The sequence below is a fragment of the Cucurbita pepo genome, chromosome 17, assembly GCF_057944985.1.
Source record: "Cucurbita pepo subsp. pepo isolate OVF chromosome 17, ASM5794498v1, whole genome shotgun sequence".
In the NCBI taxonomy this organism is placed as follows: Eukaryota; Viridiplantae; Streptophyta; class Magnoliopsida; order Cucurbitales; family Cucurbitaceae; genus Cucurbita; species Cucurbita pepo.
This window is the reverse complement of record NC_141814.1, coordinates 13,061,031-13,075,382: the sequence shown is the minus strand read 5'-3', so window position 1 is coordinate 13,075,382 and position 14,352 is coordinate 13,061,031. Positions and strand designations below refer to the sequence as shown.

The window sequence follows — 14,352 nt, the reverse complement described above, 5'->3', positions numbered from 1 at the left end:
ATTACTAGCTTCGAAGGTGTAGTAAAAAGTTACTCATGTGTCGAACAAAGGGTGTACTTTGTTCGAGGGCTCTAGAGAAAGGAGTTGAGAGGCTGTTCGAGGGCTATATAGACCTCATGGGAGGCTCTATGGTATATACTTTGTTCGAGGGGAGGACTGTTGAGAATTGTTGGGAGGGAGTCGTCCCCCATTAGCTAATTTAGGAAATGATCATAGGTTTATCTGATCATTGGTCAACGGTTTTGCTCATATACTAACGAAAAATGTATTTTAATTTTTTAAAAAATGGGTATATTAGTAAAACTTTTAAAAGTTGAAGAGTATATTTTAATTTGAAAAAAAAAAATAATTGTGTTAAAAGTTCGATTTATCCTTATAATTACATCGTACACTTAATATTATTGATTCTCTAATGAACAATTTGTTTATGATATAACTATAAATTAAGTCTCTATCACGTCGTTGAGAAGATGTGGTCCTATTGTTCTAAGTCCGTTAAGATAAAAATGGACACGTGTACTTACTGTATTGGCTCATATTGAATTGTCGTCCAGCTGAAATATTAAGTACTTTATATGAACTCTTCTCTGGCTGTTTCCACAAGAACAATTTGGATTAAATCATTTATAATTATTATAAATTGAGTTATATTAATATTGTTACTAGAATAAGACATTTATAACCTTATTAATAAACTATACACGGCATAGATTATTTATTAAACATGATCATCTGGTCGGTTAATCACATATAGTTCAAAATGACAACCTTAACCTAGGATTTTGTACGTCGGAAATAATTTAGTATTAAAAATAAGAATAATAAAACATTAATCATGGGACCTAGATCTCACCTTAAAAAAAACATTTGAACTAAAATTTGGATAATATAGCAGAAAAAAAATTCCATCTTTTACTTAATAAAGAAAAACATAAACATAAGAATAAAAATTTGTCAAATCATAATAAAGCGATGTTTTTATTCTTTATAAGAACATTGACGAATAAGAAGGATAAATGAGAATATTTTTACGAGTAAAAACGATTTTAAAAATATTTATTGTTCGTGTTATAAATAATGTAGCACGTAACGATAACAAGTATAGCAAAACTCAACTTAGATTGTGAGAAATAGAGAAGTAAGCATGGTGCAACTCCCGAGATTTGCAGCTCTCAAATCAAAGTACAACGACAACTACTTGCGTTATATCAATGAAACTTGTTCGCCGGTACGCTCGTTTCTACAATACTCGGGAAAAGATATTCTTAGTCCATTCACAAAGTTTGAGTTCGAGCAAGCTAGATGTGACCCATCTTTGTTCCATATAAAATGTTGTTACACCAATAAGTATTGGGTTAGCTGGGCTTGTGACCATCATTTTATTGTAGCGGGAGCTGACCATAAAGAGGAAGATAGATATAAATGGACATGCACGTTATTTCGTCCCGTATATGAAAGTTGTCATCAATCTTATAGATTTTGTCATGTTCGTCTTGGTTTCAATGTGGTCTTGTGGAGGGGTGGTCCTCCGTTTGGAGAATGCTTACGTGCACAATGGTCAGATCCCGATAGAGATCTTTGTGATCTCAGTATAGTTATTAATTGGGAATCAATATGGTCGTTACCAAAATATATTGCTTTTAAAAGTGATAATGGTTCCTATCTTAGTGCTCGTTTGATTAGCCAACTTCCGTATCTACAATTCTCATCCAAAAGCATCGACGATCCTAGCATTCAGATGGAGACATTCATCACAAACGATGGAAAAATTCGCATAAAATCAATTTTCTTCCAAAAATTTTGGAAACGCGGTACTTCTAATTGGATTTTTGCTGATTCTACTGATGATAGCTCGGAAAATCTCGATACTTTATTTTCACCGACTCAGGTGTCTTCCACCGTTGTTGCTTTACGTAACTTAGGTAATGGCAACTTTGTCAAACGATACAGTCTTGCTAGCAAAGCGAACTTTCTCAACGCTGGAGCCAAAGAAATTGATAGTTTTTCACACTTACAAATGGTCGAGCCTATTCTTTCAAGAGAAATCAGCAACGTAATGTTTTATCTTTCCGAAGCTAGAATCTATGATGAAGCTGTTATCGTGTTAGCAACTAAAGAAGTCACAAATAATTTCCACGTACCAAGCACTCTATGTATCCCGTTCTCATATACAAACACTAGATATAGCAAATGGACTTCTTCAATCTCAATGAAATTGGATATCAAGACAACAATTGACTCGGGAGTTCCCCTCATTGTTAACAGAAAGAAGATCGAGACATTATCAACTAAGTTTTCGGGAGAATACAAATGGGGAGAAACCATAACAATATCAAAGACAAAAGAGATAAAATACGAGGTAACTGTACCACCAACGAGCACGAGTATCGTTACCTTATATGCAACTAAGGGCTCGTGTGACGTTCCGTTCTCATACAAACAAGTTGACATCCTCATCGGCGGGAAAGAAGTTGAATCTTATTTAGCCGACGGTATTTATCATGGCACCAACTACTACAATCTTAAACATGAAGTTAAAACTAAACAAATCTGTGGATGTCCTAACGAATAATTATATTATCATGATAATAGGGACGAGGTAAAAGTGACATCGTTAGATGTCCGTGTATGACTTACCTTATAATGACTAAAAGAATAAAATTATTACCGTTTTCATCTACACGATCCTAATTAAAAGCTTAATTAATTTTTAATTTATTCGCCGAACCTTTCTAATTTTGTTGGGATTATTATTATTTTTTAAATTAAAGGACTAAAATATTATATATATATTACTCAAATGCAAAATGCAAAATGCAAAATAAAAATAAAACGTTACGTGTTCGAAATTTTGAGTTGGTTGGATTGGTGACTCGAGTAACCTGAATAGAGTTCACAGTCGAATCCAATTCGACTAGGTTGGATCGGGTCGAGTTTTCGAATTGTCTTTTTTTAATTCTTTTAAAAAAAACCATATTTATCTATAATACATGTTACATTAATAACTAAAATATTATAAAATTCAAATATCAAATATTTACACGTCACAACGCATCATTAGCGTCGGTTATAAATGTTCTCATCAATCTTTTTCAAAGCAGAGTGGGTTTGGTTGTTATCTTATTTTCGAGTTGGTTGGGTTGACTGAATAAAAAAATGTCAACCTGCAAACGAAATCAAATTTTTTTATTTTTCAAAAATTCAATCCAACCTAAACGAAAAAAAAAAAATATATATAATCCAACTCGACCCAATTTTATGATTTGAGTTGGATAGTTTGATTGATAAACACGGTGAAATAAATAATATATTTGCCGATAGAAATAATTCTGGATTTAAAAATTAAAAAAAAAAAAGACGAAAAATGAGAAAGGCTTGTAGACACGTGAGATGAATGCTAATTATTCGAGCATAAAAGTCGTACTTGTGCAATTTATTCTATTACATTTTCGTTAATAAAGTAGCTTTTAGTATAAGTCAACGCTAAAATAAATAAATAAATAAATAAATAACTTTAGGATAATTTTATAATAAAATTATATTGATAATATTCTTGGATTGGACACAATATTCTAGAAGCATCTTTTATTTTGTTTTTAAATTGATTAATTTCTCCGATTTATACATATATGTATATATATATATAGATAGATACGATACCCCATTTGTAAGTCTTCTACGTGAATGAATAGATAATGATAATAGAGATAAAAGATAAAAATATACGTAAAGGGGACGTGGTTCGATTCTTTTTAAGAACGTTTATGAATAAAAGGATAAATGAGAATAATTATACTTACTTACAAGTATTCAAATATATGCTTCTGGTACTATAAATAGCATAGCATATTACAAGAACAGGTATCGCAAAACTCGGCTTAATATCTGAGAGATAGTAACGTAAAGAGAAAGAGGCAACAATGGTGCAACTTCCGAAGTCTGCCGTGCTCAAATCAAAGTATAACCACAATTATTTGCGCTTCGTGAATGAAGCGTGTTCACCGGTGCGTACATTCATGCAGTACTCGGGGAAGGAGATTCTTAGTCCATTTACACAGTTTGAGTTCGAGCAAGCTAAATGTGACCCATCTTTATACCATATAAAATGTTGTTACAACAACAAGTATTGGGTTAGTTTGGCTCGTGACCATCATTTTATTGTAGCGGGGGCTGACCAGAAAGATGAAGACAAATCCAAATGGACATGCACTCTATTTCGTCCGGTTTATGACAGTTGTCATCAATCGTTTCGGTTTTGTCATGTCCATCTTGGTTTAAATGTAGTCTTGTGGAGGGTTGGTCCCCCTTATGGAGAATGCTTACGTGCACAGTGGTCGGTTCCTGATAAAGATCTCTGCGATCTTAGTGTAGTTATTGACTGGGAATCATTGTGGTCATTACCTAAATTTATTGCCTTTAGAGGTGATAATGGTTCTTATCTCAGTGCTCGGTCAATTGACAATCATTCATATCTACAATTTTCATCCAACAATATTGACGATCCTACCGTTCAGATGGAGACCTTCATTACAAATGATGGAAAAATTCGCGTGAAGTCAGCTCACTTCCAAAAATTTTGGAGACGTGGCACTTCTAATTGGATTTTCGTTGACTCCTGTGAGACCACGGTTCAAAATCTCGATACTTTGTTTTCGCCAACGAAAGTTGCGTCCCACGTTGTTGCTCTTCGTAACTTGGGTAATAACAACTTTGTTAAAAGGTACACTTCAGCGAGCAAAGTAAGTTGTCTCATGGCAGCCGTGAAAAATATCGATGAATTTTCACACTTACAAATGGTTGAGCTTGTTCTTTCACGACAAATCAACAATGTCGTGTTTTATCTTTCTGATGCTAGAATCCGTGATCAAGTTGCTACTGTATTAGCGACGGCAGAAGCCGCAAATAATTCAAACGTACCCAACACTGTCTGCTTGACTTTCTCACATACAAACACCAGATCTAGCACATGGGATTCTTCTGTTTCTACGAAATTGGACGTCAAGACAATAATCGAAACAGGAGTTCCCCTCATTGTCGATGGAAAGACAATCGAAACATCGTCGACTAAGTTCGTTGGAGAATACAAATGGGGAGAAACTATAACAACATCAAAGATACAAGAGATCAAATATGAGGTAACTATACCACCGATGAGCAGTATTGTCGTTACCTTAAATGCAACTAAGGGCTCATGTGACGTTCCATTCTCATACAAACAAGTCGACATCCTCAAAGGTGGTAAAAAAGTTGAATATTGTTTGGACGATGGCGTTTACCATGGCACCAACTACTATAACCTTAAATACGAAACTAAAACGAAACCAATTTGTGGATGCCCAAACTAATAACAACGGTCCGACCCGAATAAAAATAACTATCTTTCAAATGTGTGCGCGTTTTCGGTTGTATTATGTAAAAGAATAAAATTATTGTAGTTTTGTCTACAATATTTATAAAGTTACGTGTATCATTATTTTCAATATTATCCGACCTTGTTTTTAGTTATTATATTGCAACAACAATAATAATTATAATAAAAAAAAGGGTGTCACGAGGTGTGTCGGTTGTGGCCGCATGTCGGATGTTTCGATCATGTTTGTCTAGGGCATGTTGTCCATAGCTGCATGCCCGACCCAAACCCCTTTTACTACTTTCATGTGTAGTTAGGTCTTTACTATCCATGTCATGTCAATACGGGAGGTGTATAACCATTTACCAGAATCTTTTGTCAATTTTTTCTACTCGAATTATATGCTATCAAAGTTGTAATCGTTGCTGATTCGCTTTTAGCCTGTAATATTGATTTATTTCAAATCATTTTCAACGCGTTCCTCGTTCACGGTTTATAAAACATTTTCTGTCAAACGTGACTCGAGATTCGATCATACTGACTTGTTCACAAACTCAAAACTCACGACTTTCCGAAGAGGGTTCGATGAGGTATCCTTAGCAAAACGACATGTGGAATCTAACCAATTTTTTATTCTTCCTAAGAATATTCATGAATAAAAGAAAATGAGAATATTTTCACTTTTTCATAGAAAGTGATAATGATACGCTTCAGGTAAGAAAATAAGTTGTCTCATGACGGCCGTGTAAAATATTGATGAGCTTTCTCGTTAGACAAATGATTGAGCTTGTTCTTTCACCATAATTCAACAATGTCGTGTTTCGTCTCTCTGATACGGGAATTCGTGATCAAGTTATTATCATACCAGCGAATACACAAACGGAAAATAATTGAACGGGAAATACTTGTTCGACTTTCTTATATATAAACACGAAATCGAGCACATGAGCTTCTTCATTCTCAACGAATCCAATAAGAAACCGGTTCAATTGAACTTGTCAACTTCATCATCTTTATTGGTTCTAAGCAACTGCACCTTTTTTTGTTGCCTGTTATTCCGTGATTTTAACGCAACAAGAATCATAAAGAACGATCAGGTTGAGTTAAAAAAATATCATGACAATTTAATATTATAAATAAAATATAAATTACGAGACTTTAAGATATAAAGTCTAAATACTTCAAATTTGGACATTATAACAAAAATAGATGCCCGTCTTTTTCACTTTTAATATAATAAAGATAAGGATAAGATAAAAATATGCGTAACGTGAGATGCGGAATCTGATCAATACATAGCAAAACGACATTTTTTTACCTTTTCTTTTTGTAGAAAAGATAACGAGAATATTTACGTGCAATTAGTAAAATGTATGCTTCTCGAGCTATAAATAGCATAGCACGTAACAAGGAAAAGTATAGCAACTCAACTTAGTGTCGACAAAGAGACAAGGATGGTGCAATTTCCGAGGTATGTAGTCCTCAAATCGAAGTATAATCACAACTACTTACGCTATTTGGATGGAACTTGTTCACGGGTGCATAAATTTCTACGGTACTCGGGAAAGGAGATTCTTACCCCATACACAAAGTTTGAGTTCGAACAAGCTAAATGTGACCCGTCTTTATTCCACATAAGGTGTTGTTACAATAACAAGTACTGGACTAGTTGGGCTTGTGACAAGCATTTTATTGTAGCGGGAGCTGACAAGAAAGAAGAAGACAAATCGAAATGGTCATGCACACTATTTCGTCCCGTTTATGACAATTCTCATCAATCATTTCGATTTTGTCACGTTGGTCTTGGTTTCAACGTAGTCATATGGAGAGTTGGTCCTCCTTATGGAGGATGCTTACGTGCACAATGGTCTGTTCCTGATAGAGATCTCTGCGATCTCAGTATAGTTATTGATTGGGATTCACTGTGGTTATTGCCTAAATTTATTGCTTTTAAAGGTGATAATGGTTCTTATCTTAGTGCTCGATCAATCGATTATCAACCATATCTACAATTTTCGTCCAAAAGTATCGACGATCCTAGCATTCAGATGGAGACATTCATTACAAACGATGGAAAAATTCGCATAAAATCAATTTTCTTCCAAAAATTTTGGAAACGCGGTACTTCTAATTGGATTTTTGCTGATTCTACTGATGATAGCTCGGAAAATCTCGATACTTTATTTTCGCCGACTCAGGTGTCTTCCACCGTTGTTGCTTTACGTAACTTAGGTAATGGCAACTTTGTCAAACGATATAGTCTTGCTAGCAAAGCAAACTTTCTCAACGCTGGAGCCAGAGAAATTGATAGCTTTTCACACTTACAAATGGTCGAGCCTATTCTTTCAAGAGAAATCAGCAATGTAATGTTTTATCTCTCCGAGGCTAGAATCTATGATGAAGCTGTTATAGTGTTAGCAACTAAAGAAGTCACAAATAATCTCCACATACCAAGCACTCTATGCATCCCGTTCACATATACAAACACCAGATATAGCAAATGGGCTTCTTCAATCTCAATGAAATTAGATGTCAAGACAACAATTGACTCGGGAGTTCCCCTCATTGTTAACAGAAAGAATATCGAGACATTATCAACTAAGTTTTCGGGAGAATACAAATGGGGAGAAACCATAACAATATCAAAGACAAAAGAGATAAAATACGAGGTAACTGTACCACCAACGAGCACGAGTATCGTTACCTTATATGCAACTAAGGGCTCGTGTGACGTTCCGTTCTCATACAAACAAGTTGACATCCTCATCGGCGGGAAAGAAGTTGAATCTTATTTAGCTGACGGTATTTACCATGGCACCAACTACTACAATCTTAAATATGAAGTTAAAACTAAACAAAACTGTGGATGTCCTAACGAAGACTGATACTATCATGATAATATAGATTCGAGGTAAAAGTGATGTCTTTAGATGTCCGTGTATGACTTACGTTGTAATATCTAAAAGAATAAAATTATTACCGTTTTCATCTACACGATCCTAATTACATTATTTAAGGACTATATGGCCAAAGATGAATTTTTGAAGAGAAGGATTAGACACATAATTAAACGCTTAATTATTTTAACAAGTACTGGACTAGTTGGGCTAGTGACAAACATTTTATTGTAACGGGAGCTAACGAGAAAGAAGAAGACAAATCCAAATGGTTGTGCACACTATTTCGTCCCGTTTATGACAGTTCTCATCAATCATTTTGATTTTGTCACGTTGGTCTTGGTTTTAACGTAGTCGTATGGCGAGTTGATCCTCTTTATGGAGGATGTTTATGTGCACAATAGTCGGTTCCTAATAGAGATCTCTACGATCTCAGTATAGTTATTAGTTGGGAATTACTGTGGTCATTACCTAAATTTATTGCTTTTAAAGGTGATAATGGTTCTTATCTTAGTGCTCGCTCAATTGACAATCGTCCATATCTACAATTTTCATCCAACAATATTGACGATCCTGCCATTCAGATGAAGACTTTCATCACAAATGATGGAAAAATTTGCATCAAGTCAGTTTACTTCCAAAATTTTTGGAGACGTGACGCTTCTAATTGGATTTTTGCTGAATATTGTGAGACCACTACTCAAAATCTCGATACTTTATTTTTGCCCACTAAAGTTTAACCCGACGTTGTTGCTCTTTGTAACTTGGGTAATGACAACTTTGTTAAAAGATATACTATAGGCAGCAAAATAAGTTATCTCATGGCAGCTGCGAAAAATATCGATGAATTTTCACGCTTACAAATGGTTGAGCTTGTTCTTTCACGACAAATCAACAACGTCGTGTTTTGTCTTTCTGATGCTAGAATCCATGATCAAGTTGTGATCGTATTAGCAACTACAGAAGTTGCAAACAAGTCGAACGTAACCAATACTGAATGTGTGACTTTCTCATACACAAACAACGGATCGAGCACATGGGCTTCTTCAATCTCAACAAAATTAGATGTCAAGACAACCATCGAAGCAGATATTCCGCTCATTGTTGATAAAAAGATGATTCATTCATCGTCAGCTAAGTTTGTTGGAGAATACACATGGGGTAAAACCATAACAATATCGAAGACTCAAGAATGGTATATGAGGTTACTATACCACCATTGAGCACTATTAGCGTTACTTTATTTGCAACCAAGGGCTCATGTGACATTCCGTTCTCATACCAACAAGTTGACGTCCTCAGAGGTGGGAAAAAAGTTGAATATTCTTTAAACGACGGTATTTATTATGGCACCAACTACTATAACTTTAAATGTGAAACTAAAACTAAGTCAATATGTTGACGTGTTTTATTAAAAAAATAAAATAAATAAGAATAAGATGAAATCACTTAAAGAATAAAATTTGGTTGTCCTTTATCCCCCACTGTATTTGTTTGCTTATAGAGTCCGAGGCTCCCGAATATGTATGATTGTTGTGAGCTAGGAAGCGTTATCCTTTATCCCCCACTGTATTTGTTTGCTTATAGAGTCCGAGGCTCCCGAATATGTATGATTGTTGTGAGCTAGGAAGCGTTAAGTTGGGCGCAGTCCCACTGTTCGGAGGTTCGAATCCTCAGTCGCTCTTTTTAGTGGAAAGGAATAGTCTGAGAATCAATCTATTTCTGACATCATATCTATAGTTAGCAGCACTCGGATGTCAGACTCCTGCCGCCGACAGATGTCTAGTTCCCGTTCGGGAGCCTAAGAAATATGACTTAAAGTAATCTTAAATTGGACGACCTTTATGCAAGTGATGACCCAATCATAATAATTAAAAAAATATAATACAACAAAACTAAATTAGCTTAAATGAATAAAATGTCACATTATTATAAATTAATGTAAAGTCAACATTGTTATAAGAATAATAAAGAAATTATATCAATTTTAATGTAATGAAAAAACACACCAAAATGAGCAGGTTAAAATAGTAATTTAACCTGTACTCAAGAGGTCAAAATATTCAAGTTTTATTTACCTTTTTTTTTTTTTTTTTAAGTTTTATTTAGTAAATACTTTAAGCACAAAAGTCTGATGGGAGAAAATTAAAAGGGCCTTTTTGTTAATTCAACTGCGAAAAGGGAATTAGAGCCAAAAATCTAAACAACAACAAAGGGAAAAAGAAGCAGCCTAGGTAGAAGCCTTGATCAAGGCTTCCACGTCAGCCTCTGATGGGAGAGCTGGGATTGCTCCCTTCTTGGTTGTTGTAATGGCTCCACATGCATTTGCAAATCTCAAGATCTCCCTCACCCTCTTCTCATCCTGTAATAAATTAATGCAAGGATACAAGCTAAGTACCTCGATAACAGATTACTCGGGTCGATAATCATGTAAATAGAAGTTTCATTATTCAACGAACTCTAATGAAAGACAAACGTGCCTCGACGACAGATTAGTCGGTCGACAATCATGTAAATAAATGTTTTCATTATTCTATGACCTTATTAGATAAGGAAGTCGTACGAAAGATATAAGTACCTCGAGAACGGATTGGTCGTCGACAATCTTGCAAAGGAGAGCGCCAACAAACGAGTCGCCAGCTCCAGTTGTGTCCACAGTTTTGACCTTGAATGGATCCACGGAGCCGCGGAAGTTCTGTGTTTTTTTAACCAAAGAAAAAAGGAGAGTTAAAAAAATGCACTTTTTACTGTTTCAAAAGTAATACTAAGGTCCTATTGACAATTTTACCGAGAAAAAGATGATGATAATAATAATAATCCTAATAAATAAAATAAATAAATAATCTTCTGTTCATCATGAACAATGTGGGGAAAAAGGAAGCACCATTGATTTTGTTTACGAAACAAGGTAAGAGATTGAACGAACAAGCCTTTTCAGGAAGCAATTATTAACACATTGGCCCTACAAATCAAAACCCACACCTAAAACTATACTATCACCCACAGGCATTAAAAAGCTGCGTTGTTACTCAGCCTAACTTCCTAGCTGGAAAATTTTGAGAAGTTTTCTTGGAGATCTGAAATTTTCTCGGGTTCTCGGGAAAGTGGAAGGGTGGTGAGATCCCACATCAGTTGAGGACGAGAACGAAACATTGTTTATAAGGGTGTGGAAACCTCCCCTAGCAGACACGTTTTTAAAACCTTTAGGGGAAGCTTGAAAGGAAAAACACAAGGAGGACAATATTTGCTAATGGTGGGCTTGGGTCGACACAGAGATTTTAATTTATGTTATGGATAAACACGGGGATGAATGTACAGCTATGCAATTCCCAGATCCAACCACTAATAGCCAACAACCAGCCTTTGACAGTATGAAAGCTATGAAAAAGTACCAACAACCAAAATAATTACCTGTTTTTGATTTTGAAGTAAGGATTACGACAAGTGTTGTCTAAATTATTATAGTGCTTTAAACTTCACATGGCTCAAATTTGTCAATCATAAAAGTTCAAAAAATTGTAACAGTTTTAAGTCAAATTCTTATTTTTTGCCTGTTTTTAAGCATTAAAATACGTCTTCTAATGAACAACAAATGTCAGAAAGAAGTCAAATATTCTGATTCAAACATGGGGGCGGTTAGGCAAACAAGCAATCAAATTTGAACAGAATTATCACCAACCCATTCCAAGTTCTCACCAACCAAACCAATGTCCCACAAATTCAAATAAGAACAAGGAAATAAGGATATCATAAAATATCAAAATTATAAGTCCTAACATTTTCAAACGTCCAAAATTTAGCCCACCTTTAAAAAATTCCTACCATTAATTGGAATATTCAAGCATGGTATCCTCCTAAATGAACATGAACGATCGTGACTAAATTGAAACATTTGAAAGTACAAACACTAATAGAATTACGAGAGTACCTTGGTGTAGTATTTGCAGCCATGCTCACCGAGAGTGAGCAAGAGGAGCTTCAAGCCATCATGCCAGAGAGACATGGCGGTTTCATCATCGACCTTTTCAGATTTGGTGAGGAATTTGAGCTCATCATCGCTAACCTTGATGATGTCGGCCTTGTCCCAAATGCTTTTGATCTGTTCACGGGCCTCATCTGCTGAAGGCCACAGAGGTAGCCTCAGATTTGGATCGTATGAAAGCAGAGCACCTGCTTTCTTGGCCTCCTCCATTGCCTTTATATGGGCAGATCTGCAGGGCTCCACGATCAAGCTTATGGACCCATAGTGAAAGATTTTAGCCTACAAACACAAAACACATGATAACATATTCAGAATTTCGCAATTATTTGTTAGATATGATCGAAATAGACCAATTAAAATTAACTTATGGGTCAAATATTTAATAATTTTGTGATTTTTTTCAAGAAATATATTGGCGAAAACTTTTAGTACATCTGCACGAGACGTGTAGATCACGAAAGACATTAAATAAATATAAGCATCAGTTTTGTTTGAAAAGCTATATCCTGACTTTTTTAAAAACTACTTAAAAGAGAAAATCATAGTAACTTACTAACTTTGTTTATTTTTAAACAAAAACTTCTATAATTAAACAAAATAACTGCAAAGCCAGTGAGATACTTCATAAAATTAAAGTCTAAATAATTCAATTTTCTCCAAAATTTCTATTTTTAAATATTTTAAATAAGAGATTAACAAAAAAAAAAAACTTCTGAGGATAGCGTTTCAGAAAGATCAAATATCTAAAAAGATCCCAATTGATTCAATATTCCATTTTTGGAATAATTATTTAATAATCAAAATAAATAAATAAATAAATAAATAAACTAAAAATATCTGACAGAAAGGGGAGAACTTCGCGAGTGATGGGCAGCACCGCTAACTACACGTGAGAATAAAGTATAGGAAAGCACGTGAAGCTTCGCCACGTCATCGATTAAAGGGGTATAATCGGAAATTCACACATGAAAAAGCGAAATACCGAATCTACCCATTATTATCACTACTACTACTGCTACTCTAAGTCTATGAGTGGGGCCCAGAATATTATATCTGACGTGTCAATTTATATAAAATAAAATAAAATATAAAATAAAACTGGCGCACGAGTCTATAAGATTAAAATACTCGATCTCGGTCAAATTCGCAACAAGAAAAATTTTCCGGGAAAATCAATTGACGAGAAAATCAATAACAAAACCGAATCGAAATGGAAAATGAAAGAGAAGGAAGAAACTCACGGATTTGATGAGTTTGATATTCAATTCGTCCGCCTTGAGAAGCATATCGGCGCTAGGGTTTCGGTAGAACATAAACTCACGCTCACCGTCGGAACGCAGAGTAACGAAGGCTAAGGCGGTTCTAGCGCCTTTATCGAAGCAGATTCCTTCGTCGTTCACGCCGTGCTCCCTCAAGATATTGGCCAACATGTGGCCAAACTCATCTTCACCGAGCTTTCCAACGAAGGCAGAGCGACCGCCAAGGCGACTGACAGCGATCGCAACATTCGCCGGAGCACCGCCGGGAGCCTTGAGAAATCCAGGCGCATCCGCTAGAGATACGCCGGAAACCGTCGGGACGAAATCAATCAACATCTCACCGAAACTAACGATCAGACCGGAGCCGGTGGGAGAAGCGCCGTTATTTGGAGCCATCGGAGAAGGAAAAACAAGTACAGAAACAAATAGTGATCGGAGAAGCTTAGAGAGAGAAAGAGGGGAAATTGGGACGGTGCATTTGATCAATTGAGCCAATAGAAAATGGTATTTATAGGGGGGAAGATTTGGGGAATATAAAATTAAAAAGAAAATTAATTAATTTTCTTATTTAATTATTCGCGTGTTTTTTTTTTTTTTTTTCTCACTAATTTACTCAATATATCTTAATTTTTAAAATTTGCTTTAGCTTGGCGGTGTGGCCCACCAATAATTTTTTTAATTTTCCATTTATTATTATTATTATTTAATTGAAAAAAAGAAATAGTTGTATATTAATTATGAAATTATTTAATTACAAATTGATCTATTTTTTCCAAAAAAAAAAAAAACTAGCCGTTAGTGTTAAAACTTTCATGAAAACTAAGCAAAATGTATTATTATTTACTGAAAAATAAATTTTTTGTA

At 35.0% G+C, this 14,352-nt stretch overlaps 3 protein-coding genes across 3 annotated transcripts; 2 read left to right on the top strand and 1 right to left on the bottom strand.

Annotated features, from left to right (window-relative positions):
- The first annotated feature begins 1,144 nt into the window (after positions 1–1,144).
- On the top strand, positions 1,145–2,572 carry LOC111778836 (uncharacterized). Its single transcript, XM_023658817.2, has one exon. It carries the CDS (start codon positions 1,145–1,147, stop codon positions 2,570–2,572), a length of 1,428 nt encoding a protein of 475 aa, XP_023514585.2.
- A 1,348-nt stretch (positions 2,573–3,920) lies between these two features.
- Positions 3,921–5,345, top strand: LOC111778837 (uncharacterized). Its single transcript, XM_023658818.2, has one exon. It carries the CDS (start codon positions 3,921–3,923, stop codon positions 5,343–5,345), a length of 1,425 nt encoding a protein of 474 aa, XP_023514586.2.
- Positions 5,346–10,301: 4,956 nt separating this feature from the next.
- LOC111778187 (putative fructokinase-4) lies at positions 10,302–13,982 on the bottom strand. Its single transcript, XM_023657874.2, has 4 exons — positions 13,471–13,982; positions 12,176–12,508; positions 10,826–10,942; positions 10,302–10,609 (listed from the first exon to the last, which is right to left on the bottom strand). Exons 1-4 carry the CDS (start codon positions 13,882–13,884, stop codon positions 10,478–10,480), a joined length of 996 nt encoding a protein of 331 aa, XP_023513642.2. The 5' UTR covers positions 13,885–13,982; the 3' UTR covers positions 10,302–10,477.
- Between the last annotated feature and the right edge of the window lie 370 nt (positions 13,983–14,352).

Bases quoted from the DNA above. Each gene is read 5' to 3' on its own strand.
- LOC111778187 (XM_023657874.2), bottom strand. From the start codon at position 13,884: ATGGCTCCAAATAACGGCGCTTCTCCCACCGGCTCCGGTCTGATCGTT. The intron at 10,943-12,175 runs GTACTCTCGTAA...AAAAAAACACAG, and splicing joins GCTGCAAATACTACACCAAG to AACTTCCGCGGCTCCGTGGA. The intron at 10,610-10,825 runs GTACTTATATCT...AATTTATTACAG, and splicing joins ACGACCAATCCGTTCTCGAG to GATGAGAAGAGGGTGAGGGA.
- LOC111778836 (XM_023658817.2), top strand. From the start codon at position 1,145: ATGGTGCAACTCCCGAGATTTGCAGCTCTCAAATCAAAGTACAACGAC.
- LOC111778837 (XM_023658818.2), top strand. From the start codon at position 3,921: ATGGTGCAACTTCCGAAGTCTGCCGTGCTCAAATCAAAGTATAACCAC.